The sequence below is a fragment of the Heloderma suspectum genome, chromosome 6, assembly GCF_057233095.1.
Source record: "Heloderma suspectum isolate Gila_16-S chromosome 6, 16-S_ref, whole genome shotgun sequence".
Classification (NCBI taxonomy): Eukaryota; Metazoa; Chordata; class Lepidosauria; order Squamata; family Helodermatidae; genus Heloderma; species Heloderma suspectum.
In genome coordinates this window covers 52980367-53005179 of record NC_139463.1, presented here as the reverse complement: position 1 = coordinate 53005179, position 24813 = coordinate 52980367, and the positions used below count along the sequence as shown (strand labels likewise).

At 48.2% G+C, this 24813-nt stretch overlaps 1 protein-coding gene across 5 annotated transcripts in view; it reads left to right on the top strand.

The window, feature by feature from the left end:
- Nucleotides 1–24813, top strand: part of MYO1D (myosin ID) — a 279486-nt gene that overhangs the window by 228255 nt on the left and 26418 nt on the right. Inside the window, exon 22 of one of the 5 annotated variants that reach the window (XM_084804342.1) lies at nucleotides 19846–19956. The exons of the other annotated variants lie outside the window; for them this stretch is intronic. Within the exon in view, the coding sequence (XP_084660468.1) occupies nucleotides 19846–19864 (19 nt within the window). The 3' untranslated portion in view covers nucleotides 19865–19956. Of the gene's footprint in view, nucleotides 1–19845; nucleotides 19957–24813 lie in introns of those variants that run through there. 5 annotated transcript variants of the gene reach the window in all.

Genomic DNA, 24813 nt, shown 5'->3' with positions numbered 1-24813 from the left:
TTTACAGCTTAATGACTCTTTCAGATGCTAATCATCAGCGACTAAGCAAGGAAACCACTGGGGTAGTTAGCAGAGTAGCCTAAGCTCCAGGTAAGGCAGTTGGTCTCCGTTTGAAGGGGAAGAGCGGGAAAACTCTGAACTTATGGGCTATGGAGAGGTCCTCCCTCTTACCCGGGGATCCTCGGGACGCGACCATTGTTTTAGTGCCAAGGGGGCAGAGCACTGCCTCTCGGCGCCCTCAATCAGGCACCGCTCCCTCTGTCTCTGCCGAGCATCCAGCAAGATCCCATCCCCCACTCTCTCACTGCTAGGGTCACTATCTCTCAGGAATGCAGGCAAGAGGAATCTCTCCCTGCCGCTGTGCCTGTGAGAGATGAGCGAGCTCCTCTCCCGTGGGTGGTTGGTCCTCCTCAGAATCAGAACTACTCTGGGGCTCTATGGGCTCAGTATCCACCCTGACACAGACTCTCAGCCCAACCTACCTCACAGGGTTGTTGTTGTGAGGATAAAATGGAGAGGAGGAGGATTATGTACGCCACCTTGGGTTCCTTGGAGGAAAAAAAGGCGGGATATAAATGCTAATAATAATAATAATACTCTTTCCCTTCTTCATAGTCCCTTAAGTCCCTCTGAAATGTTTTGAATGTGATACTTTTAATCTAGAGAATTCTTTGTCCAAATCTTTGTTAAACTCTCCCGGTCCATCTGAAAAATGTTAGCTTCCTGATCTGCTGCTGTGCTTCTTTGATCTTTTGGATTTCTACTTTAATCTGTTCTGTTTCTTTCTTGGAAGTTTCAAGAACCCAGAAATAAGAAAGGTTCCAGGGATCCCTGTTCACAGTGGTTTATATCCTCATTTTGTGAGCCAGTGCAGTGTAATGGCTGGAGTCTTAGACTTGGGAGACTTTCCTGATTGCAGTATTTTTCCCTCCATAAAAGTGAATGGGGTAAATTTAGGGATGGCAGAGAATTCCGCCACGGATCTCGGTGAGGCTGAATGCCAGTGCATTCGGCCCCCCGAACTCTGTGGCGGAACGGCCTGCCACCCCCCGCCCCCCCCCCGCGGATCCCCCCTGGGACACGACTTACCTGGGGCGGATCTTCTGGACGGCGGCAGCTGCGGCGGGCGGATCTTCCGGGCGGCGGCAGCTGCGGCGGCCGGTCTTCCGACTGGCTGCCGCCACCGCCATTTCCAGTGTTAAAAAAAAAAAAGACGTGATAGGCTACGTAAAGATTTACGTAGCCTATCATGGCTAGGTTAAACAAAAAACAAAAAACGACCTGATAGGCTACGTAAATCTTTACATAGCCTATCACGTCTGACTTTAAAAACAAAACAAAACGCGCGTACGCAAATGGCAGCGGCTACGGCCGCCGCCATTTGCGTTCCTTATTTTGGCCCGTCTTAGTCTACATAAATATTTACGTAGACTGAGACGGTGAAAATAAGGGGGAACGCAAATAGCGTCCGCTACGCCATTTGCGTTCCCTTTATTTTCACCTAGTCTACGTAAATATTTACGTAGACTAAGACAGGCCAAATAAGGAACGCAAATAAGGAACGCCGTAGCCGCCGCCATTTGCTTACGCACGTTTTTGTTTTTGTTTTAAAGTCAGACGTGATAGGCTACGTAAAGATTTACGTAGCCTATCATGGCTGACTACAGGGATGCAAACGTCCCTGCTAGCCAGCGGCTGGATGTCCGGCTGCTGGCAGAGCCGGCTGGCAGAGCCGGCTGGTGGCTCCACGGAATCCCCGCGGAGCTGGCCGGCCAGGATTCCGGGGGGAGGGGCGGAGCGCCTCCCCCCCCAACAGAACCCGGCGGAGCCAGGTAAGGCCAATTTCGTACATCCCTAGGTAAATTGTCCCTTTGTTGTGTATGGGTCAGAGACAGGGGCTACAGTAAAAAAAAAAAAATCCTTGAGAGAGGTCTCACTGACACTCTCATATCTATCTATACAGGTGCGCGCGCACATGCACACACACACACATCTTGAGTGCTGATAATGTCAAACCAGGGGGGTGTCTCCATGGGTGATTTGCTGTGAGCTGGCTGCATTTGGAGGTCAGGGCACATGACGTCATGGCCATCCCACAGCCACCTCGCAGCTTTTCACGGAAAAACTAGATTTCCTGAGACTACTTTAAGTCCAATTATTTTCCTTAAGTCGGGTTCTCCGTGCTATAGTTGTGTGCCCCAACCCCTGCATTTAGTTTGGGTATGCTGGCCCCGCCCACGGGTGCGCCTTTCACCATGACCCTGGTCAAGGGGTGTTTCCTGTGCTTGTGTTTTCCAGCACAAACCTATGTATGTCTACTCTGAAATAACTCCCATTGTGGTCAATGAGGCTTGTTCCCTAAATGTGCACTCCCGAAGTTACTGAGATCCCATCAATCAAAATAGTGCATTTAGGAGCCTTAAAACACTAACTTAGACCCCTGGAGTAACTCCCCTAAGGGTTGTGAAGTGCTAGGTCGAAGCTGCGTGTCTTTAATGTTTGGTTCATTGCTTTTTGGAAATAATTCACAGCTTTGATTCTTCGCAGCGTCGCATAAAGGGAACTTGTGGCGGGGGAGAGAAGAGGGATTAGAAATGGGGCTGGTTGGAGCCATGGTACATCAAGTGTTCATAGGGTTGAAGGCAGACTGGAGTAATTCCCCTAAAGGCTGTGAAGCACGAGGTCGAAGCTACATCCCTTTGATGTTTATGATGCTTCGCAACGGGAGCTTCGGGGGAAGGAAAAAGGGGAGTAGAGCCTGGATGGGGGCGGGGGAAGCCTCTCTTATTGGTTGAGTAGCCGCCAGTCTGATGATGTTCACTTCCACTCCTCCCACCCCATCTGGAAGTATGTTCCTGTGAAGCGATTCGTTCATGGGTCCCTGTGCGGACCAAAGCCAACTCTTTGAAAAATCTGGGTAATCTGCCATTCGCTTCTCCTTCCGTTGTCATGGAGATCCCCCCCAGGTGGAAGACCTCTAAAAGAACTAGTATGAGTTTTCTACCAATGGCCACTGTTCTAGATTCTGCCACCCACATATTTTGCTAGAATGCTGGAGAGACAAGAACTGACAACTGGGGGATCAGCACAGTCCCCGTGTAGCTTACTGATGTCATGTGCTCTGAATGTCATGCCTAATACTAAAATAAATGAATAAAACCGTGTCTGGAGGCATCCAAAGTTTTCTGGTACAAAGCAATGGGTATGCCACGATTCCAGAGCATTACTTCAAAACTGGTAGCAGTTGGCCAGTGAAGTGGCCAAAGTAGGCACGGACGGGCATGTTCCCAGCTACACCTGGCTTCGGTGGTGTGTTTTGTCTGTATAGGGGGAAGACATCTCTATTTGGGTGTGGGTGTGCAGCAATATCCTAAATCTCTCAAGTATTTCAGCTGCTCATAAGAGACCATGTGCCCATAAAAATCTGTCAGGAGGAGTGAAGCTATGTGAAATATCCCATGCTAATCATAGAATTGGGAGGGGCCTACAAGACCATCGAATACAACCCCCTGCTCAATGCAAGAATCCAAGTCAAAGCATCCCTGACAGGTGGCTGTCCAGCTTCATCTTGAATGCCTCCACTGTGGGAGAGCCCACCACCTCCCGAGGGAATTGGTTCCATTGTCGTATTGCTCTAACAGTCAGGAAGTTTTTCCTGCTGACCGGCCAGAATCTGGCTTCCTGTAACTTGAGCCCATGATTCTGTGACCTGCACTCTGGGATGATCGAGAAGAGATCCTGGCCTTCCTCTCATTTCTCCCCTCAGTCTTCTCTTCTCAAGGCTAAACATGCCCAGTTGTTTCAGTCTCTCCTCATAGGGCCTTGTTTCCAGTCCCCTGATTATCTTTGTTACCCTCCTCTAGGGATGTCAGAGAATTCCGCCACGGATCTTGGTGAGGCCGAATGCCAGTGCATTCGGCCCCCTGAACTCTGTGGCGGAACGGCCTGCCGCCCCCCCGCGGATCCCCCCCGGGACGAGACTTACCTGGGGCGGATGTTCCGGGCGGCGGCGGCTCTGCGGGCGGCAGCTGGTCTTCCAACCGGCTGCCGCCACCGCCATTTGCAGTCTTGTCGTTTTTGTTTTTTGTTTTTTTTACAAGATGTGATAGGCTACATAAAGATTTACGTAGCCTATCATGGCTGGGTAAAAAAAGAGAAAAACTGCGTACGCAAATGGCGGCAGCTACAGCCGCCGCCATTTTCATTCCTTATTTTTGGCCATCTTAGTCTACGTAAATATTTACGTAGACTATGACGGCGAAAATAAAGGGGAACGCAAATAGCGTAGTGGGCGCTATTTGCGTCCCTTTTTGTTTCACTGTTTTAGCCTAGGTAAATATTTACGTAGGCTAAAATGGTGAATCAAAAAGGGACGCAAATAGCGCCCGCTACGCTATTTGCATTCCCCTTTATTTTCGCCATCATAGTCTACGAAAATATTTATGTAGCCTAAGACAGCTAAAAATAAGAAACACAAATGGTGGTGGCCGTAGCCGCCGCCATTTGCGTACGCGGGGGGGGGGGTTACCCAGAGCCCTCCACGGCCGGAAATCCGGCTGTGGACGGCTCTGGCCTGGGCCTGGCCGGTTGCTCTGCAGAGCTGCCGTGGAGCACAGCCAGCTGTGGAGGATTCCGGGGGGGAGGAACGGATCGCCTCTCCCCCCGTCGAGGATTCCAGGGGGAGGGACAGAACACCTCCCCCCCACCATCAACATAATCCGCAGAAAGGTAAGTGACTTTCGTACATCCCTACCCTCCTCTGAACCTTTTCCAGCGCTCAGTCAGAAGTAACTGGGACTGACAGAGAGCATGGCTTTGAGGTGAAGTGTCTGAGTTAACTATTAATTTTGGGAAGCCGATTCCACTAAGTAATACTGTAGAATATCTTTGTAGGCCCCTTCCAACCCTACTATTCTATGATTTTATGAAATAGGCCCGATGGTACATAGTTAGATCTGGAAAACAGAACCCTCCTTCATTAATCGGAAGTTGCATCCTTCTCAAAGATATTCTTGGTGGAGAGGAACCCCAGAAAAATTTACAAAACAGAGCATTAAGTTTTTGGAAATATTTGCCAGGTATAAGTATAGGGATCCCACGTATAACAGGTGGTATTCATCTTAAGTATATTCACCTTACCCCATAAACTCAACTTTAAAGATGCCCATCTGTCTATATCTCTTGAAATATCATTCATCAACTTGGTTAAATTTAAGCTAATCATTTGAGAGATATCTCTAGGAATAATTATTCCCAAGTAAATAATAAACTCTGGGCACCATCAAAATTGCCAACTGACTAATACAGTAGAGTATGCCCTATCTCCAATCGGCATTATTTCCGACATTGACCAATTAATTGAGTAGCCAGACAATTCACCAAAGGTATTAATCAGTTTCATCAAAGCTGGAACCAATGACTGGAGTCTCGAGATAAACAACAAAAGATCATCAGCATTAAGGGTAATTTTAAATTCTAAGTCAAAATGGACAAATCCATGAATACTGCTATTTTGTCTAATAGCACACGGGCTCTTTACAAGATGCAGTGATCATCCAAGGCATCTCCTGCACTAAATTTGTTCCGTTTTTAAATAGATCACAGATCTATCCACAGAGCTATCAAATTGCCCCCTTGTGTCCCACTTCAGTTCCCTCTGTCAAAAGAGTTCAAGCAGCAAGAAGAGGAGCAAGATCAATGAAAAATATGGAAGACTCAACTATGGGGAAGAAGGAGGGGGGAAGGGGTGGGGGGAAAGGAAGCATGTGAAAAAGGGAGTCATTGTGATCCTGCATTTAAAATGGAAGCAGAAAGCCCCATTTTAAATGCAGGATTTTAGGCTGGTGTAGAGATGCCCTTTAACTGCTGTAAAATGCTGAGGATCCTGTATCAAATAAATTATAAATTAGATAATTTCTAATCCACTCACTGCACAGCAAGTCTAGATGGTAAGACATGCATCTCTTCACCACCTGTGATGCCTGCTGTTGCACTGTGCTGAACTCACATGACTGCCTACTCTTGCTAATCATTGGCTTGCCCCTTGACAACAGCCCTGCTCGCTTTCTTGGTGATTGGCTTGGGGCGGTTGGTCTCAATGCCCATTTCTTAAAGTATTTCTTGGCAGTTTCCTGCTTGGCCGAGGGGGCCAAGGATGCCCATATTTGGCAAGCAGGCAGGTCAGGTCTCCCTTGTGCTCTGCCTGGTGCCTGAATAAATAAAACTGAGGACAGAGTGAGAAGAGAGTGTCCACAGTGGCTCCGCTCCTTTGCACATGTGTAATGATGGTGGTGTACATCCTCCACAAATCAGGAGCGGGGGGGTGTCAGGCATGCCTGCTGCCGGTAATAGTAAAAAAAAAAAAACCATTACAGAGGTTAAAAAACCAAATGTTTTAAACTGTTTTGTTGGGGGCTGGGCTGGGAAGCTGGGGAGTTTGCAGGTTGGAGACACAAGCAAGGCTCCGCCCCCCCAGTGGGCCTGCCACATCTGACCACACCCCTTAAGCCAGGGGTGGAGAACCTCAGTCCCAGGGCCAGTCCGGCCCTCTGGGGGTCCCAGTCCAGCCCTGCAGGGTTCCCCAGGTGGCCCCACCCCCTGGCCCCCAACTGCAGGTAGTTTTGTGCAGTTCTTCCCTGTTATAAAAAGTCGATGTGCCTCCCCCGAGGCTCAGCTACTGGCACTAAGAGCTTTAAGCTACAGTAGGCTGGGGTTTTTGGCTGCGCCCCTTGATTGTCAAGGGTTAGGACAGCTTTTCCCAGCCTGGTTCAGTCCAGATATTTTGGACTGCAACTCCCAGCATTCCTGACCATTGGCCATGCTGGCTGGGGATGATGGGAGTTGAAGTCCACAACCTCTGGGAGGCACCAGGCTGGGGAAGACTGGCTTAGGAGATCCTGTAACATGAGAGAACACTGGGAAAATTCAGCACGCATCCGGCCTCTCTGGCCAGCTGGTTGAGGCCTTTGCCTCTGGAACTGAAAGACCACTAATCCAGCTGGGTGCCAGCCACTGATAAGTTTCTCACACCACTGTTTCTCCCCACAACCCCTGAAAGCCATATGCATGCTTTCTGTTTAAACAAGAGTTGAACCTTTGAGCCAATAAGCCATATAGAAGTGTATTTGAGACTGTCATAGATTGTCTGCTGTCCGTCCCAGGCTGTAGAAGGATCTCATTGTGCCGTCATCTCTTTGGCTATCCCCTCATGTTGATTTGAAGCTGAGTTTGCCAGTGGAGCTTGACGTAACCTCAGTTCAGGACATGATAGTGCAGTAGGGAGCAAAACGTCCAGGCTGTCAGCTTTTATCTGGAGTCTTCAGAGAAACTCTGCATGGCAGATAGAATCATAGAATAGTAGGGTTGGAAGGGGCCTACAAGGCCATTGAGTGTGTCTGTGTGTGTGTTGAAAATCCTCCAAATATCTCAGCAGTTGGTGGCCTGTGAGATTCTCTCTGTTGGAATATCAGGCACTCCTCAAATGCAGCCAACAACAGTATCTTTGTTTAATTAGCCTGCTAGATATGCTTTCTCATGGAATTAATATGGAAGAAGATATAAACTATGGCTTGTACTTCCTTTAGAGCAGTAATAAAAAGAGGTTTTATCTGCTGAAACAAAGCAGTGAAACGAGAGATAAGCTGCAAAATATAACTTTTGCTGCTGGCAAAGGCCACACGTCCATGTAGTGTTTGATTCATAAGTACCAAGATTAGAAAAAGCTACTGTTTTAGGATGTGTATATTTTAATATTGGTAATTGAATCTTATTCTGATATTTTAAGGGCAGAGCCAGAGGGCAAAGGCTCCGCCCTCTGTTGAGAAAAATCTTCACCAGCCTTCTGTGCTGCCACCATTTAGAAACTCTTCAAGGAAAGCCATTGGGAATGAGCCAGGTGGGCAGAGAGAATGTAGAGGATGGAACAAATGTGCTAAACGTACTGGCAGTCCCAAGCTAGCAGTGTGGCGGGGGGAGCCCAAGGGGGTGCCTTTTGGCAGACTGGCCCTTAGGATGGCGCAGAATGGTGGGCCTCTGCAGGAGGGGGTGGGGAGGGTGTTCTGAGCTTGATGGTGGTTACAGATCCAATGCAGAAGGAAGATCTCTAAGCAAGAGTGCAGGTTTCCATGGCAACAACACCAGCAGCTGAATGACTTTCTGTCACACCAAGCTGGTGATTTAATGAGTTCATTACTGAACTCCAGTGGAAAACATGAAAGTCTGTGTGAACCATTGCTGCTTCAGCCCCAGAGACGCTGCAGTGTGTGAGTGTGTAGGTGTAGGAATTGCATATGAATCGCATCATGTTTGAGTGAAGGATCATGGAGGATGCCGAGGGATGGGCCAGCCCTCCCTGCTTGGAATGTTAATATTAAAATTGTGCTCTAGCTTGTGGGATGAAACTAGAGCAGTCTGGCTTTGCTGACAGCTGAAACTGTCTTTTAGAACAGTGTGTGGAGCTGTTTTGGTAGCCAGTGTTTGACAGTGTTCAAAAAGGGATGGGAGAATCTCTTGGTTTGTGTAGCTAAAAATGAGTAACAGTGTCTGGTGATGGGCATCTTTAGATTGAAAACAAAAATGGGGAAACGATACCAATAATGGCTGAAGTTAGTACCCCTCCCATGACACAGCAAGCCTGTTTTTGGAAAGGCCCAGCAGTGAGTCTCTCGGTAGCAAAACAACAACAACAAAATCTGTGTGAAGGTTTTGTTACAATAAAAATTGGCAGGTTTCCCCACAATATCTCCGCTTTTTGTCAAAGCAGATCCTGAAGAAGCATTATTCATTGGAGGCTCTCAGCAATGAATCCATGAGCCATTCCAGGCAGCCCACGGAAGTGTGGGGAGTGTTTCTTTTGTCATTTATTTTACATATTAATGATTATGCTAGTAATACGTTGTTTCTAAAAACGTAATGTATTTTTTAAAGTGGTAAGCAGTCCACATCTGTATTCTGTAGCAAATCTGCATGACCAATGAACAAAAGTAATAGGTCTTGGTAATGATGTCCCCGTCCCGGCCCCCCGGTTCACAAGTGACTTTAGGTGCTTCCTTACTAGATGTTTAGCCTGGAATTGCAATCCTTCTTTCACTCACTTTCTAGCCCAGACACTCCAGGGTCTTCTGAATTCTTTTCCTGCCTCTTTTCCACCAGGTTTCCATTGTGTCCACTGTGTGCATGTTCTCCTTTAAAAGCAGGCACTCCAACTCTCCTGTCTTGGCTTGTAGGTTTCTGGAATTAGCATAGAAACAGCTAGGCATGGCGGACCTGTCTAGATGTCTCTGGCATGTGCATTTTCCCCATGGCCTTTTGGCCTCTTTGCTTGTCCCTGTTCCCACCCATTCCCAGTCCAGATGGGTACGGATGGAGGATGGCAGAGGTACTTACCATACCGTGGATGACTGGAAAATCAGCACCAGTCAGTTGTGGAATTGTCCTGCAGGTATAAGCAGCCTTGTGCTGCGCTCACATGTACCTGTATGAAGAATGGTTTGACATGCATGGCAATATGCTGCGTACAACATTGTGACAACCAAGCAGACAAAAACCACTTTGAATCTGTCCTTGAAGCAAATAATAATGACAGTGACTTTTATGATTATTTAAAACCTTTTAGAAAACTTTGTATTTCAACTTTGTTGTTTTTGTGGATTTGCAAATACAGGTGTGGTATAATACGAAGAGGGCCGCGGTGGCTTAGTGGTTAAGACGCTGAACTGCAGACTGGAAGGTCGGCAGGACAGCAGTTCAAGACCCGAGTGCTGCGTGACGGAGTGAGCTCCCGTCTTCAGTCCCAGCTCCTGCCAACCTAGCAATTCGAAAGCAAGAAATTGCAAGTAGATAAATAGGTACCGCCTCGGCGGGAAAGGTAACAGCGTTCCGTGCACCTCGGTGTTCAGTCATGCCGGCCACATGACCACGGAAGCATCTTCGGACAGCGCTGGCTCTTCGGCTTAGAAACGGGGATGAGCACCGACCAGTCGAGTCGGACACGACTGGTTTATAATACGAAGTATTGCCATGGAATGAAGCTCTCTTTCATTTTCGTCTTTCTGACCTTTTGTTTCACTTTGAATACGTTGCATTTGTCAGTTTGTTTTGTCACTTTGAGCTCACATTTAAGTATTTCCAGCTTTTTACACAATAAAAATATTTTGTTTTGCTTTTCAGTAAAAGCTACTCATTATGAAAGGACAACATGGCCAATAATTGTACCTGGGTCATTGTTGTTGTTGTTGTTGTTCAGTCGTTCAGTCGTGACCGACTCTTCGTGACCCCATGGACCATAGCACGCCAGGCCTTCCTGTCCTGCGCTCCTTCACGGAGCATGCTCAAGTTCATATTCATTGCATCCGTGATGCTATCTAGCCATCTCATCCTCTGCCGTCCCCTTCTCCTTTGGCCTTCAGTCTTTCCCAGCATCAGGGTCTTTTCCAGGGAGTTTTCTCTTCGCATTAGGTGGCCAAAATATTGGAGCTTCAGCTTCATTATCTGTCCTTCCAATGAGCACTCAGGGTTGATTTCCTTTAGGATGGACTGATTTGACCTCCTTGCAGTCCAGGGGACTCGTAAGAGTCTTCTCCAGCACCACAGTTCGAAAGCATCAATTCTTCGGCGCTCAGCCTTCCTTATAGTCCAGCTCTCACAGCCATACATTACTACTGGGAAAACCATAGCTTTGATTAGACGGACCTTTGTCGGCAAGGTGATGTCTCTGCTTCTTACTATGCTGTCTAGGTTTGCCATAGCTTTCCTCCCAAGGAGCAAGCGTCTTTTAATTTCATGGCTACAGTCACCATCTGCGGTGATCTTGGAGCCCAAGAAAGTAAAATCTGTCACTGCTTCCATTTCTTCCCCTTCTATATGCCAGGAAGTGATAGGGCCAGATGCCATGATCTTAGTTTTTTTAATGTTGAGTTTCAAACCAGCTTTTGCACTCTCCTCTTTCACCCTCAACAAGAGGCTCTTGAGATCCTCTTCGCTTTCTGCCATTAGGGTGGTATCGTCTGCATATCGGAGGTTGTTGATAATTCTCCCGGCAATCTTAATTCCGACCTCTGATTCATCCAACCCGGCATTTCTCATGATGTACTCTGCATATAAGTTAAATAAGCAGGGTGACAATATGCAGCCTTGTCGTACTCCTTTCCCAATTTTGAACCAATCGGTTGTTCCATCTCTGGTTCTTACTGTTGCTTCTTGACCCTCGTACAGGTTTCTCAGGAGACAGGTAAGGTGGTCTGGTACTCCCATCACTTTCAGAATTTGCCACAGTTTGTTGTGATCCACACAATCAAAGGCTTTAGCGTAGTCACTGAAGCAGAAATAGACGTTTTTCTGGAATTCTCTTGCTTTCTCCATGATGCAGCGAATGTTGGCGATTTGATCTCTAGTTCCTCTGCCTCTTCTAAACCCAGCTTGTACTTCCGGTAGTTCTCGGTTCGCATACTGCTGAAGCCTAGCTTGTAGGATTTTGAGCATCACCTTGCTGGCATGTGAAATGAGCGCAATTGTGCGGTAGTTTGAACACTCTTTGGTGTTGCCCTTCTTTGGAATTGGAATGTAAACTGACCTTTTCCAGTCTTGTGGCCACTGTTGAGTGTTCCAGATTTGTTGGCATATTGAATGCAGCACTTTAACAGCATCATCTTTTAGGATTTTAAATAGCTCGGCTGGAATACTGTCATCTCCACTAGCTTTGTTGTTACTAATGCTTCCTAAGGCCCACTTGACTTCACTCTCTAGGATGTCCGGCTCAAGTTCAGTGACCGCACTATCATGGCTATCAGGGACATTCAGATCTTTCCTGTATAGTTCTTCTGTGTATTCTTGCCACCTCTTCTTAATCTCATCTGCTTCTGTTAGGTCCCTGCCTTCTTTGTCCTTTATCATGCCCGTCTTTGCACAAAACGTTCCCTTGAGATCTCCAATTTTCTTGAAGAGATCTCTAGTCTTTCCCATTCTGTTGTTTTCCTCGATTTCTTTGCATTGTTCATTTAAGAAGGCCTTCTTGTCTCTCCTTGCTATTCTCTGGAACTCTGCATTCAGTTGGGTATATCTTCCCCTTTCTCCCTTGCTTTTCGCTTCCCTTCTTTCGTGAGCTACTTGTAAAGCCTCATCAGACAGCCACTTGGCTTTCTTGCATTTCTTTTTCTTTGGGACGGATTTCGTTGCTGCCTCCTGAACAATGTTACGGACCTCCGTCCATAGTTCCTCAGGCACTCTGTCTATCAGGTCTAATCCCTGAAATCTATTCCTCACCTCCACTGTATATTCATCAGGGATATGATTTAGGCCATACCTGAACGGTTTAGTGGTTTTCCCGACGTTCTTCAATTTAAGCCGAAATTTTGCAAGAAGCAGCTCATGATCTGAGCCACAGTCAGCTCCAGGTCTTGTTTTTACTGACTGTATGGAGCTTCTCCATCTTTGGCTGCAAAGGACATAATCAATCTGATTTCGATATTGACCATCTGGTGACGTCCATGTGTAGAGTCGCCTCTTGTGCTGTTGGAAATGAGTGTTTGCTATGATCAGCATGTTCTCTTGGCAAAACTCTATTAGCTTTTGTCCTGCTTCATTTTGTACACCAAGGCCATGCCTGCCTGTTATCCCGGTGATTTCTGGACTTCCTACTTTAGCATTCCAATCCCCTATGATGAAGAGGACATCTTTTTTTGGTGTTAGTTCTAGAAGGTGTTGTAGGTCTTCATAGAACCGATCAACCTCAGCTTCTTCGGCCTCAGTGGTTGGGGCATAGACTTGAATTACTGTGATGTAGACTATTAAAAAAGGACTACCTAGTCAAATCCCTCAAGATGGTATCAACCACCCCATTTAAAGACCGATGTATTTGGAAGGAACTGTGTTGACGGGGGGGGGGGGGATTGTTTTATACCTCAATAGAATTATGATCAGCCATTGATCACTGTCAGATAACAGGCTATATGAGGAAGATGTTGATGTATAATATGCAGATGACAGATGATATCTCAGCCTCTATGAACAATTTTATCCATAAGTGAAATCTAAAAACCAAGATGAAAAAACTGTTCAAGCTATAGCCCCAAACAAGTATTGCTATTTTGCTATTTTACCCTATTAAGGTGCTTTTTCGATGAAAGCTACTCATTACTGATGGCCATCCTGGCTAATAATTTTACTAGGGTCATAGACTATTTAAAAAGGGCTGCTTCATTTATTCACTTCAGATTGTAATGATCACCCCTTTTTCAAACCCATGGACTATACCTCTTGTTCAGTTTCATGGTCTGAAGATGGACTTCCTCCAGCAAGGAAAATGTATCTGATAGCGGGGTGTGTGTGTGTGTGTGTGTGAGAGAGAGAGAGATAGCCTTTCTGATTTTTGCCACACCTGCAGTGAACTCTCTCAGCTCTTCATGTAGTCCTTCATGCAAGTGACCTTTGCTCATAACATATTAGCGGGTTGCCTTCCTGTTTGATAATCCCCATCCTAAAATTAACTCTGACAACAGGGTTCCCAAAGAGGGAGCTGAGACTTCCTAAGGAGGCTTGGACAGTTGCTAAGGGAAACACAAACTCTTTTCTGGCATGAATCAGTTTTCCTTGTGTATGTCTCTGTGTGGGGCAGTGGTGGGGGGGCAGGGGGAGAAAGGAGGGAGGAAATTCAAGTCTTTGTCTGGAAGCTCCTTCCTTCCACTTCGCAAGTTGCATCTTGTGGCCTGCTGTTCAAATAAGGCACACTTTGCAGGTTGCAGTACACTTAACAGAGCCTAGATCGATATGAGATGGAGCCGTCTTTCCGGCATGCCTGTGCTAGTATGTTCTGTAAAACGGAAAATAAAATGCCCCAGCTTGAGGTATCAGAAACTGCATAATCACAAATGTCAACTGCTTTGCACATTGTGTCTGTGAACCTGTTCTTTCATTTTGTCTTCTTTCCCCCTCTCCCTGACCCACCCCTGGGAATCCAGTGGCCTAGTGGCCTACATTCTGTTCTGTGATGTTTACCCTGGGATAAGTACCGGATCCAAGAGAGCTGCCATTTCTCCCAGCAGTACACAGGAGATGGTTTGCAGTTTACTCCAGGTCTTCTCCCCCCCCCCCCAATACCTCGAGGGACCTCACTTTCAGCCTTTACTTAGGGCTTGCTTGATCTGTTCATTTCAAATATTTATATGCCATCCTCTAACAAGGGCTTCCTGGTATTTCTGTCACTTCCAAACAGAGGGCTTTGCAGGGAAGAGGCCTCTGCCTCTCAGGATACTTCCCATGTTCCTGCTGCAGCACTGTGGAGCCCAGCCAGGAGTGTGGGCAGCTGCATTCAGAACTTGTCAACATTGGCAGTGGTGTGAAATGAAACACCATTGGGAAGAGCCAGCAAGCCCCCATTCATACAGTAACATGCTTCACGGCCCAACTCAGTAGGACACAATATTCCCAACAAAGTGTGAAGATGTGCAGCAGACCAACTCAACTTCACCATGTCTCTGTGTTTGAGTGTGTGCTTTGCATATAGAAGGTGCCCAGCATCTTCCAGCAGCAGTTCTGGGAAAGACATGGAGATCTGAGGGACACTGACTGCCAGTCAGAGGAGACTGAACTGGGCTGGGGGGCCAAGGATAAGATGGGGCTTCTTATCTCTGTAAAGATCATTTTTGTCATCACAGCATTTCCTCTAAAGTTCTCACTTCTCCATTGTGCTGCCTTTTACTGTGAAAGAGGCATGTCATCTTGCCAGCCTGCAACATACCTCAATAGAATATACAAACGAATGATATTCATCTCAGGGCAGGCCTTGGAAAGGGAGGGGCGCAATATCATCTGCTGCAGTCCTCAGCTGTTGCGCAAGGTGGAGCAGCAGCAGGCGTCTGCTGTCCTGGCTGTTCTTGGGACAGTTCAAACGCAGTATAGCAGCTGGACAAAACCATTCCGACCTGGAAGCCTCCCCAGCGGGTCAGCTCTCTGGGCTGACAGAGCGCTCCAGCCAAATTGGGAACTGGCCATCTCTCTGGAATCTGGAATGGAAACCCCCTGAGAAATGGGCTTGGTTTGAGAAGATGCGAATGGTGGCTGTTCCTCCGTTCATCCCCAGCCCTCCATTTTTCTTCTATATATAGGAATGCCAAGATTCCCAGACTGGATCAAAGCAGAGGTCCCTCTCTGTCACTCCGTGGTGGCTGCTGTCAGTTGCTTCAGGATATGCAGCTAAAGCAGCCATGCAGATGAGTTCATAAATGTTACTAGTCCATGGAAATAAAATAAAAAATTATAGCCTTCTAGCTCCTCTCTCTCTCTCTCTCTCTCTCTCTGAGCCTAAAGCTGCAAACCTGTATACACTTTCTTGAGAGTAGGTCCCATTGAATGTGAGTAAGTATGTATAGGATTTCACTGTAAAAGAAGTAGAAACTGCTTTTTGAAAGCGTTGCTGGCTGATTGTCTGGCAACAGTTCTTACTAGATGCAGGTGACCAGGAAAATCCCCATTTACAAAGCTGAAACTTTCAGTATCCTGGAATAATTTTGCTTCTTGATTTCTAGTAACTACCTTGGATATTTCTGTACGTTAGTAGCCACAGATGTCATCCCTCACCACAACCACCACCTCAAAGCAAGAGAAACAGCAAGTCCTCAGAGCACGGCATTGGGCGGGCAGTGCTCCAGAGGTCTGTGCCAGCACGGTTCTCTGGAGCTCTGGGCAGGTCGAGGCCTTTCTGCGAGGGTCCCTCAGAGCAAGGGATTGGCCTGCCCTTCTGGAGAGCTGCACCAGCCTCTCTCTTGGTGTGGCACTTGCCGCAGGACGAGAGAGGCCAGCCTGCTCGCTAGAGCAGCTTCCCGCCTTGGGCCTTGCTCTGAGAGGTCCTCAGAGTGAGGCAGAGGTTGGGCAGCAATGGCTGCTCTTGGGAGCGGTGCTGGCTGCTTCCCTGGGCAGGCGAGTGCCCAGCGGGCTCTCTGGAGGGGCTGCCTTCCCTGTGCCTCCATCTGAGAACCCTCGTGGTGAGGCATACGGTGGCGGGACGAGCTGCTCTCCTGGCGGCAGTGGGGTGCACAGCTCTCCCAGTGGTGTCAGAGCACTCAGGATCTGCCACCTGAGCGGGGGGATTCATCTGGCCTCATGGAAGGGTCAGCCCTGGGTTTGCCACATGGAAACGAAACTGGGTCCTTAAGGCGCTGATAGGAGCACCGTTCGAACGCTTGGCCACTTGCTCTCTCAAATTGCTTACATCAGAGACAGTGGTTTTGGTGGCTATGACATCAGCCAGATGAGTGTCAAAGTTAGGAGCTCTTTCCTCAGACCCCGAATGATGTGTCTTTCACACAAGTCGGGTGGTTCTTAGGCCGGATCCCTCCTTTGTATCTAAGGTAAATTCAAATTTTCACTGGGCTCAGGACATTTTTGTCCCAACCCAAATCGTCTGCAGGAGTGGGCCGGGCATAAGTTAGGTGTACGTAGAGCACTTTATTTTAATTTGGACAAAACAGGGGCGTTTAAAAAATCAGAGGCCTTATTCGTGTCATTTCATGGGAATGGCCTAGGTGGAACGGTCTCCAAAGCAACCATATCTTGGTGGTTGAGGGAGGGTCTTGTGGAGGCATAGAAGAGTGTTGGCAAACAATTGCCAGAGGCCCTCATGGATCTTTCTCTCAGGGATGTGGCCTTACAGGGGAACTTTCCTATTGAGGAAATACATAGATCTGCCACATGGACATGCCTGCATACATCTGCCAAGTGCTGTAAGATAGGCCAGTTTTCCTCAGTTTTTGCCAAGTTTGCATGTAGCAGAATGCAGAAGGTGGTGGTGCAATAGCCGACGGTGGCTGCAATCAAAGTGCACCCGGGGGCGGGGGTGGGGTAGAACCCCTGGCGGCCCTGTTGCTATTTTCATCCTCCACTGTGGAGCTCTGAGCTCCTGTGGATGGCAGCAGCAGCAGCTTCTACTTGGAGAACCGACCTTTCCCAGTGAAAATACATGGGGAATACAAGATGGGGAATACTTGGCTCAACAACACTACAAGCGAGAAGGATCTTGGAATTGTTGTAGATCACATGCTGAAAATGAGCCAACAATGTGATGTGGCTGCAAAAAAGACAAATGCTATTTTGGGCTGCGTTCATAGAAGCATAGCTTCCACGTCCCGGGAAGTACTAGTTCTCCTCTACCTAGCACTGGTTAGGCCTCATCTGGAGTACTGTGTCCAGTTCTGGGCACTGTACTTTAAGAAGGATGCAGACAAGCTGGAGAGGGTTCAGAGGAGGGCAACAAAGATGATCAGGGGACTGGAAACAAAGCCCTATGAAGAGAGACTGAAAGAACTGGGCCTGTTTAGCCTTGAGAAGGATAAAGGGGGAGATAGGATAGCGCTCCTCAAGTACCTGAAAGGCTGTCACAGAGAAGAAGGCCAGGATCTCTTCTTGATCATCCCAAAGTGCGGGACACGGAAGAATGGGCTCAAGTTACAGGAAGCCAGATTCCAGCTGAACATCAGGAAAAACTTCCTGACTGTTAGAGCAGTACGACAATGGAACCAATTCCCTCGGGAGGCGGTGGGCTCTCCCACACTGGAGGCATTCAAGATGAGGCTGGACAGCCATCTGTCAGGGATGCTCTGACTTGGATTCCTGCACTGAGCAGGGGGTTGGACTCGATGGCCTTGTAGGCCCCTTCCAACCCTACTATTCTATGATTCTGTGATAGTAAAACATCATATAAAACCACACGCTTAAGCAAGACAAAAGCCAGCATCAGTGCAAAGATCTAAAAAAGCACTAACACAATTTTTAAAACTGAAGGGCTAAAATGCCTTGGAAAGTAAAAAAGTCTTCACCTGGTGCTGAAAAGACCACAATGTCAGCACCAGGTGACCCTCTGGGGAGGGCATTCCACAGCCAGGGTGCCACCACTGAAAAGGCCCTCTCCTGAGTAGCCACTCGCCTCACCTCATTCGGCAGGGGCACTAGGGGAAGGGCCAGGTGCCCCCACCATCATAGTAAGCCATTGATGGCTACTTCCTAAGCAACCACTGCCGTAGTCTTCCTTGCCACTAGAAGGCCCTCTGCCATCCAGGTGCTGCCAGGATGGGGAGAGGGATGGGATTTCACAGGAGGAGGCGCATGCACAGGACGTGAGCAATGAGCTGCCTGGCACAAGGGCCAGCCAGGAGCTCCCCCAGTTTGCTGTGAGCACATCCACCAAAGGCTCTCCCCGCGGCCAAGCTCGGCACTGAAGCTGGCCCGCTCTTGCGCCAGCTGTGCCTTTGGCCAAGCCTGGCCCCCTCTCGCCCTGCCCTCAGCCTCCCTTCTCTCTGATTCCCTCCCACCTCAGCCTTTCTCTTCAAAGGCTTCTTTTGTGAGTGGGGGTGAGGCGTGCTCAGAAACTCCCATCTTGAAATGCGCTGCTTTCTTGAGGCTACGTCTCAGAGTCAGTCAAAGCGAAGAACCCTGGGGAGACGGTTGGGATTTGAGGAGGAATGAAGGAGGGGCTGTGGAATCAGGATTTGTGTCTGTCCCCCCACCTCTCCAATAGAAGCCTCTTTGGAGCTGTGGCTGTGCACATCTTTCAGGTGTTCCGAAAAAAGTGGAGCTGCCTGGCTCAGAAGGTGTGAGGCAGAGACTGTCCCACAAGATGGAGAAGCGAAATTGAGAATGCCTCTGTCCGCATGAGCAGTCAGTATGTCTCTGTGAATGGAAGAGGAGTGAGAGAGAATGAGAATGCCTGAGTGTCTGTGTAAACTGTGTACCTGTGTCTGTAGATATAATAATTGTAATTATTAAATGCAAAGGGATGGATTGTGGATGTGCTCAGAACTGGCTGCCCATCCTTGCTCCTGATTAATCTAGTCCTTCCTGCTTCTTAGTATGTATGCATAAACTGGATTTTTATATTGTGCTGCTTCTCACTAGGGATGGGCGGAACGCTTACCTGCCATTCCGGGGGGGGGGTCTGCGGGGGGGGGAGGCAATCCGTTCCTCCCCCCAGAATTCTCTTTGGCCGGCTCCGCTCCACAGCGGAGCTGCCGGCCGGCTCCAAAGTGCCAGCAATACGGCCGCCATGCCATATCGCTGGTGTCTAGGACGCAAATGGTGTCCAGGACACCATTTGCAGCCGTAAAGGCCTTAGTTTAAGGTAAATGCAGCCATAAATGGCTGCATTTACCTTAAAACTAAAGCCTTTACGGCCACAAATGGCGTCCTGGACGCCATTTGTGTCCGTGCTTTTGATTAATGTGATAGGCTACGCAAATATTTGTCCCTGCGTCACTGCTTTTACGTGATAGGCTGCACAGATATTTGTGTAGCCTATCGCGTTAATCAAAAGCACGGATGCAAATGGCATCCAGGACGCCATTTGCGGCCATAAAGGCCTTAGCTTAAGGTAAATGCAGCCATTTACGCCTGCAGTTACCTTAAACTGAGGCCTTTACAGCTGCAAATGGCATCCCGGATGCCATTTGCATCCTCAGTCAGTCTGCCCAGCCAGCAATATGGCAATGGTGGCCGTATCGCTGGCGCTCCGGAGCCGGCCAGCGGGATGGATCCGGCCACCGAGGATTCCTCCTGGAGGCGCAGGTAGGGAATCTGATCCTCTGCGGACCTCGAGGGGCCAGATTCAATAGAATCCAGCCTCATTGGGGTCCATGGAGGATTTCTCCAACCTTCTCTCCCTCCCTCCTTCTCACTGTTAATTCTGAGTAGGCATGCAGGTTTGGGGGGTGCTTTGTGGTGGCTATGCAGAGGGGTGGATTTTTGGATGTTCTGAGAACTTGCTGCTGTGTTTCAAGGGCTCCTTTTCTAATTATTGTTGTTGCTGCTGCTGCTGTTGTTGTTGTTATCTTATATTAAGAGGTATTCTCCATTTCCCCCTAATAGGAGGGAATGCTTCTTCTGAAATGATAATTATAAGACACATGGTTGCTTCATCTAAAATGAGGTATGCTTCTTGCTTAGAATGAGTTTTTACCCATATGCATGTAGGAATATAACAGAACATTTTAAGATTAGGAAATGGAGGCTGAAAGTGACTTTCTGGAGGTTACCTAATAATACGTTAGGTTTGGATAAGTTACACCAGGGACCGTGCCCCATATTAACACTTCACAGTTCCATGCTGTTGATGCTGCAGTATCAGTCTTTCCTTCTAAATAATGATCAGTGGACGCATACTTCAAGGTACAAGGGCATCTTAAGCATTTAGGTAGTTAGGACATAATTAGACCTTTGCCCATGCAGAAGAGTCAAGTTGGGGAGAGATGGCAGCAATTAGGCACCCTCTGTTTTGAAGACATAATTGCTGGGCAAGGGGCAAGTAAGGGGAGCCTCAAGCCTGCTCATAAAAGTCACGTTGTTTTTAGAGTTTGAAGGAAGCTGGGGTTTGGGGAGGGTTGTTTTAGGAAGGGTAACGCAACCCCTCCATATGTCCACAGACTTCGGGAGACAACACATGCCAGCCATGTAATGAGATCACAGGTTAATAAACCTTTTATCTGCAAGCAGTCATCTGTCTCAAAAGGTGGAGGGTTGGACTTTTCTGTCCTTGGGGTAATCCAGAAGCCCACAGCATGTTATCTTGCCACTGCTCAAAATAAATAGCGATTTACCTGGTGCCTCTTGAAATTCTTGTGATAGCCTTAGAATGAAGAATTCATCTATTACTCTGGTGACAGCATTTACTTTGCCGTTTATTTTCCCAGTGTTTTGGCTTGATTGCCTTGGTTTGTTGGTTTGTTTTGCTGGTTTGTTTTGCTTTCCATCTTTCATTGACAGAAATGTGAAAGATTAGATTCTGGTAAACTAATTGGCAGGAACAGCGGTGGTTTAGTAGTTAAGTCGCTGAACTGCAGACTGGAAGGTCGGCAGGACAGCAGTTCGAGACCCGAGTGCCGCGTGATGGAGTGAGCTCCCGTCTTCAGTCCCAGCTCCTGCCAACCTAGCAGTCGAAAGCAAGAAATTGCAAGTAGATAAATAGGTACCGCTTCGGCGGGAAAGGTAACCGCGTTCCGTGCACCTCGGTGTTCAGTCATGCCGGCCACATGACCACGGAAGCGTCTTCGGACAGCGCTGGCTCTTCAGCTTAGAAATGGAGATGAGCACTGCACCCTAGAGTCGGACACGACTGGTTGGGGACACCTTTACCTTTAAACTAATTGGCAGTCAACTGAAAAAACAGAGGCTGGAGGCAGGGGGAAAGGGGGGAATGTTGTTCAGTGCAATGGCTGAAGTAAAGTCAATTAATGCTAAGAGCTTGAAGCACGGCATCTGCCTCATTGGGCGACGTACTGTTGGCTGATATCCGGAAGTCTTCCAGCATCACTTGGGCACAGCGGCCTTGACGCCACCTCCTGTCATGGGTTCCTTATTTTACCCTCATGCGCTTCCATGCTAGACAAAATAAGGAGGGTAGGAAGAAGGGAAATCCCACCTCTCCTGCTTGGTTTGCTCTGCTGTACCAAATGCTTCAAGGGCTGTTGTTGGATTTTTAACACATCCCGTCTCAGTGACTCTAGGCAGAATTCTGAGAGGCTGCCTCTTGATTCTGAAACAACTTTCCTGGACGGAATTGCGTAATCCGGAACATGAATGGCTTTTGGAAGCTTTTGGGCAGGCCCTTTGATGGCTGCTAAAGCTGTCCAGAACCTCAGGTTCTGAGGTAGCTGGCACCGCAGTTACCATGGACTTAAACCTCAGGGTCTACTTCAGGCACAGGAAGTGATTGGAAGTGTGCAACATTGACCCCAGCAATTAGTGAAGCATTATGAAACCTCTGGATGGGCCAGAGCTGGTATAAATAAGGAGAACCTGACTTAGTCATGCTACTGGCCTGGAGAACCCTGATCAGGAGACCTTCCAGGTCTCAATGTGGGAATAGTTCTCCCTGGCCCTGACCGAAGTTACTTACATGGCAGAGTTGTTAAATTGTATGGGTTGCATCTAGACTAAGTTAGTTGTACTTCATTCCTATTGAAATCAGTGGGATTCAAGTCATGACTTAACTTGTCCCACTTATTTCAGCAGGAACTTAGACTGGATCCAATCCTACTGATTTCAATTTAACTGGCTTGCGGGGGGCAGGAGGATATGCTCCTCAAGTTTCCCTTGTTTTCTGTTCATGCCTTTCAGAGTGTGTACTGTGTATTTGCTTATTCTCAGGTTCACAGACGAGCATATTTTTCAACAGGCTCAATAACAAGATATTCTATAGTGCCTTTAGCAGCTAAGGGTATGAGCTAAGACTCGGGATGTCTGATCAAATTTCACAGCCATGGATGTACTAGGGCCTTCCATGTTCGCTCAAGCCCCCAAATGCTGGGAAATTACAGCTGTTAAGGGCCATGACCTCACCAGACACAGTATTTAGGCAATATGCATATAGAATGGTATCCTATGCTGTGCTTACTTCCAGCTTCAGCACTACCTTGGAGCTGGATATAGGGATGGACGGATTACTTACTGTCCGTTCCGTTGTCTTTTCTGCCCGGGGGGAGGCGATCTGTTCCTCCCCCCTGGAATCCTCCTGGAGCGGAGGTAAGTGATCCCTTCCGCTGCGGATTCCGGAGTCTGCGGCAGAATTCTCCGACATTCCTAGCTGGATAGCTGCCATAGTGTCGGCTCCTGCCAGCTGGCCGCAGCTAGCAGCAGTAAACCCCCGGCTGATAACAGGGCCGTAAACCTGTCCAAAGCTGGGAAGCGAAAAAGCAGCTCGTAGCAAGGGATGTTTCACCCAGGCAGTGAGTCCAGAGCGTTGAGGCAAAGAGAAATCCATTGTCCGATCCGGGGCCTAAAACACATGAGGGAACACAAGAGGAAACACAAGCATGGCACTGCTCAGGGCTGAGGTGGAGGCCTGGCGTGTGGCACAGTGTTGCTTCTTCAGCGGCCTCGCCCAGGCCTGCTAACCCCTGTGGATGGCCACGACTTGAGGCAGCCGCATCCCATCAGGCCTCCTGCCCCCATCTGTCCTAAACAGACAGAGGCTCGCCTGCGCTGCTCCCAGACACGCAGCTGCCTTTGCTCTGCAGGGGTCAGTGGCATTTCATCCTCCGAATCCTCTGGGGAGACTGCAGCTGGGCCTGGAACCTCCATGGGAGTGAGGGGGCTCGGGCTCCTTCTGTGCTGGTCCCTTCCCCGGGTTCTGGAGCCTGGTCTTCCCCTTCATCCTCAGAGGAGTCTGAGGGGGGCATGACACATAGTGGTGGATCCAAGTCCCAGTTTTTTCTGTCCGCTGGAATAGACACATGGAGTCCACGCAACTGAAGCTACCATTCTATGTTACGAGGACCCAGCTGGCAACCAATAGTACCCACATATAATGATACAGTTGAAAGGGAAGTAGCATTTAGCATGAACTCTTCCTCAGTCCTGCAAGGATAAAATAGGAAAAGGAGGCAGTGGTTGTTTTTCTGCTACTGAAAATGGAAGAAAAAATATGCCATAGTAGATAGTTAAATCCACTTCGCTGTTTTAATAAAATGCCAATGTTTCCCCTACCTTTTAAAAAATAGCAAGACTATTCAGATTTGGACCTGTCGTCTTGCTCCTTCACAAGAGGTCCCGCAGACCAGATCAGGGCTTCTGCTTCATCTTGGTGCACCACCTCAGTTGCCCTAGTTCTGCCTGTGTGATGGTACTGCCTGTGCGTGTACAGCCTGGTAAAGGAACAGGACTGTGGATGGGACTGTGGGAAGCCACCCACAGCCCAAAGGAATAGTGATCGCACAAGGTGGCTGATGAAATGAGGGGAGCCACCAGACAAAGTAACTGTCTGCACAGGGATGGGCAAAACGTTTTGCTTTTTCATATCCCGTTTATCTTATTCCTTGATCCAGCTTCACATAATAGTTTCTCTCTTTCACAATCCTCTCAGCTAGAAAGTATGTGTATGTGCGTGTGTGTCAGTATCAAACTTTGAACCAAGATTTTCTTCACACCAGTCAGGAGAGTACGTGTGCAGAAGAGAGGGAGTAGGTGCATGCGTGTGCTGCTGGCGGCCTAACTCCAAGGGGCTGCTCCACAAGCGATGTGGTGTGATGCTGGAGGCATTTGAGGTATTTCACGACAGCAGACGGCGTCACCCAGCTGCTGCCCACCAACCGCTTCCCTCTCACAAGGCCGCATTTTCTGAAACGCCTTTACTCTGACGTTTTTACTGAAAGCAGCTCCCTGGCAGTTTCACCACAGTGTGCCATGTCCCCCCGCCCGCACCCTGCATTGACTCCTGGGCGTGCCTCTGTGACCTGGCAGTGACATGGTCAAGGGGGTGGGACGCCCCATTCCCTCTCGTTTCCCCAGTGCAAGTAGTTGTTCCCATTGAGAAAATCCCCAGGAGCGCAGCAGCGACCCCTTGCATTGCTGCAGTAGTGGGGCTGTCCGTTCACCTTACGCAGCCTGCTTTTAATCTTTAACATCCCTATCGCTCATGCACGTTTACTCAGAAGTAAGAAATAAATCTCACTCCCCTGCAGTGAAAGGGCTAAAGGCTGACTGACTGGGAAGCAAAACCCAAGTGTAGTCAAACGCGTACCCTGGATTTTAGGAAAGCTGATTTTAATAAACTCAGAACAATGATCAGTAAGGTCCCATGGCAAGCGACGCTAACGAGAAAAGGAGTCCAAGAAGGGTGGGAATTTTTAAAAAAGGAAATTCTCAAGGCACAATTACAAACAATTCCAATAAGAAGAAAAGGTGGAAGACAACAGAAGAAGCCAGTGTGGCTTCACAAAAAGCTTAGGGATGACCTGAAAACAAAAAAGGACACATAGAGGAAGGGGAAAGAAGGCCAAGTAACAAAGGAAGAGTACAGGCACGTAGCACAGAATTGCAGGGATGGTGTCAGGAAGGCTA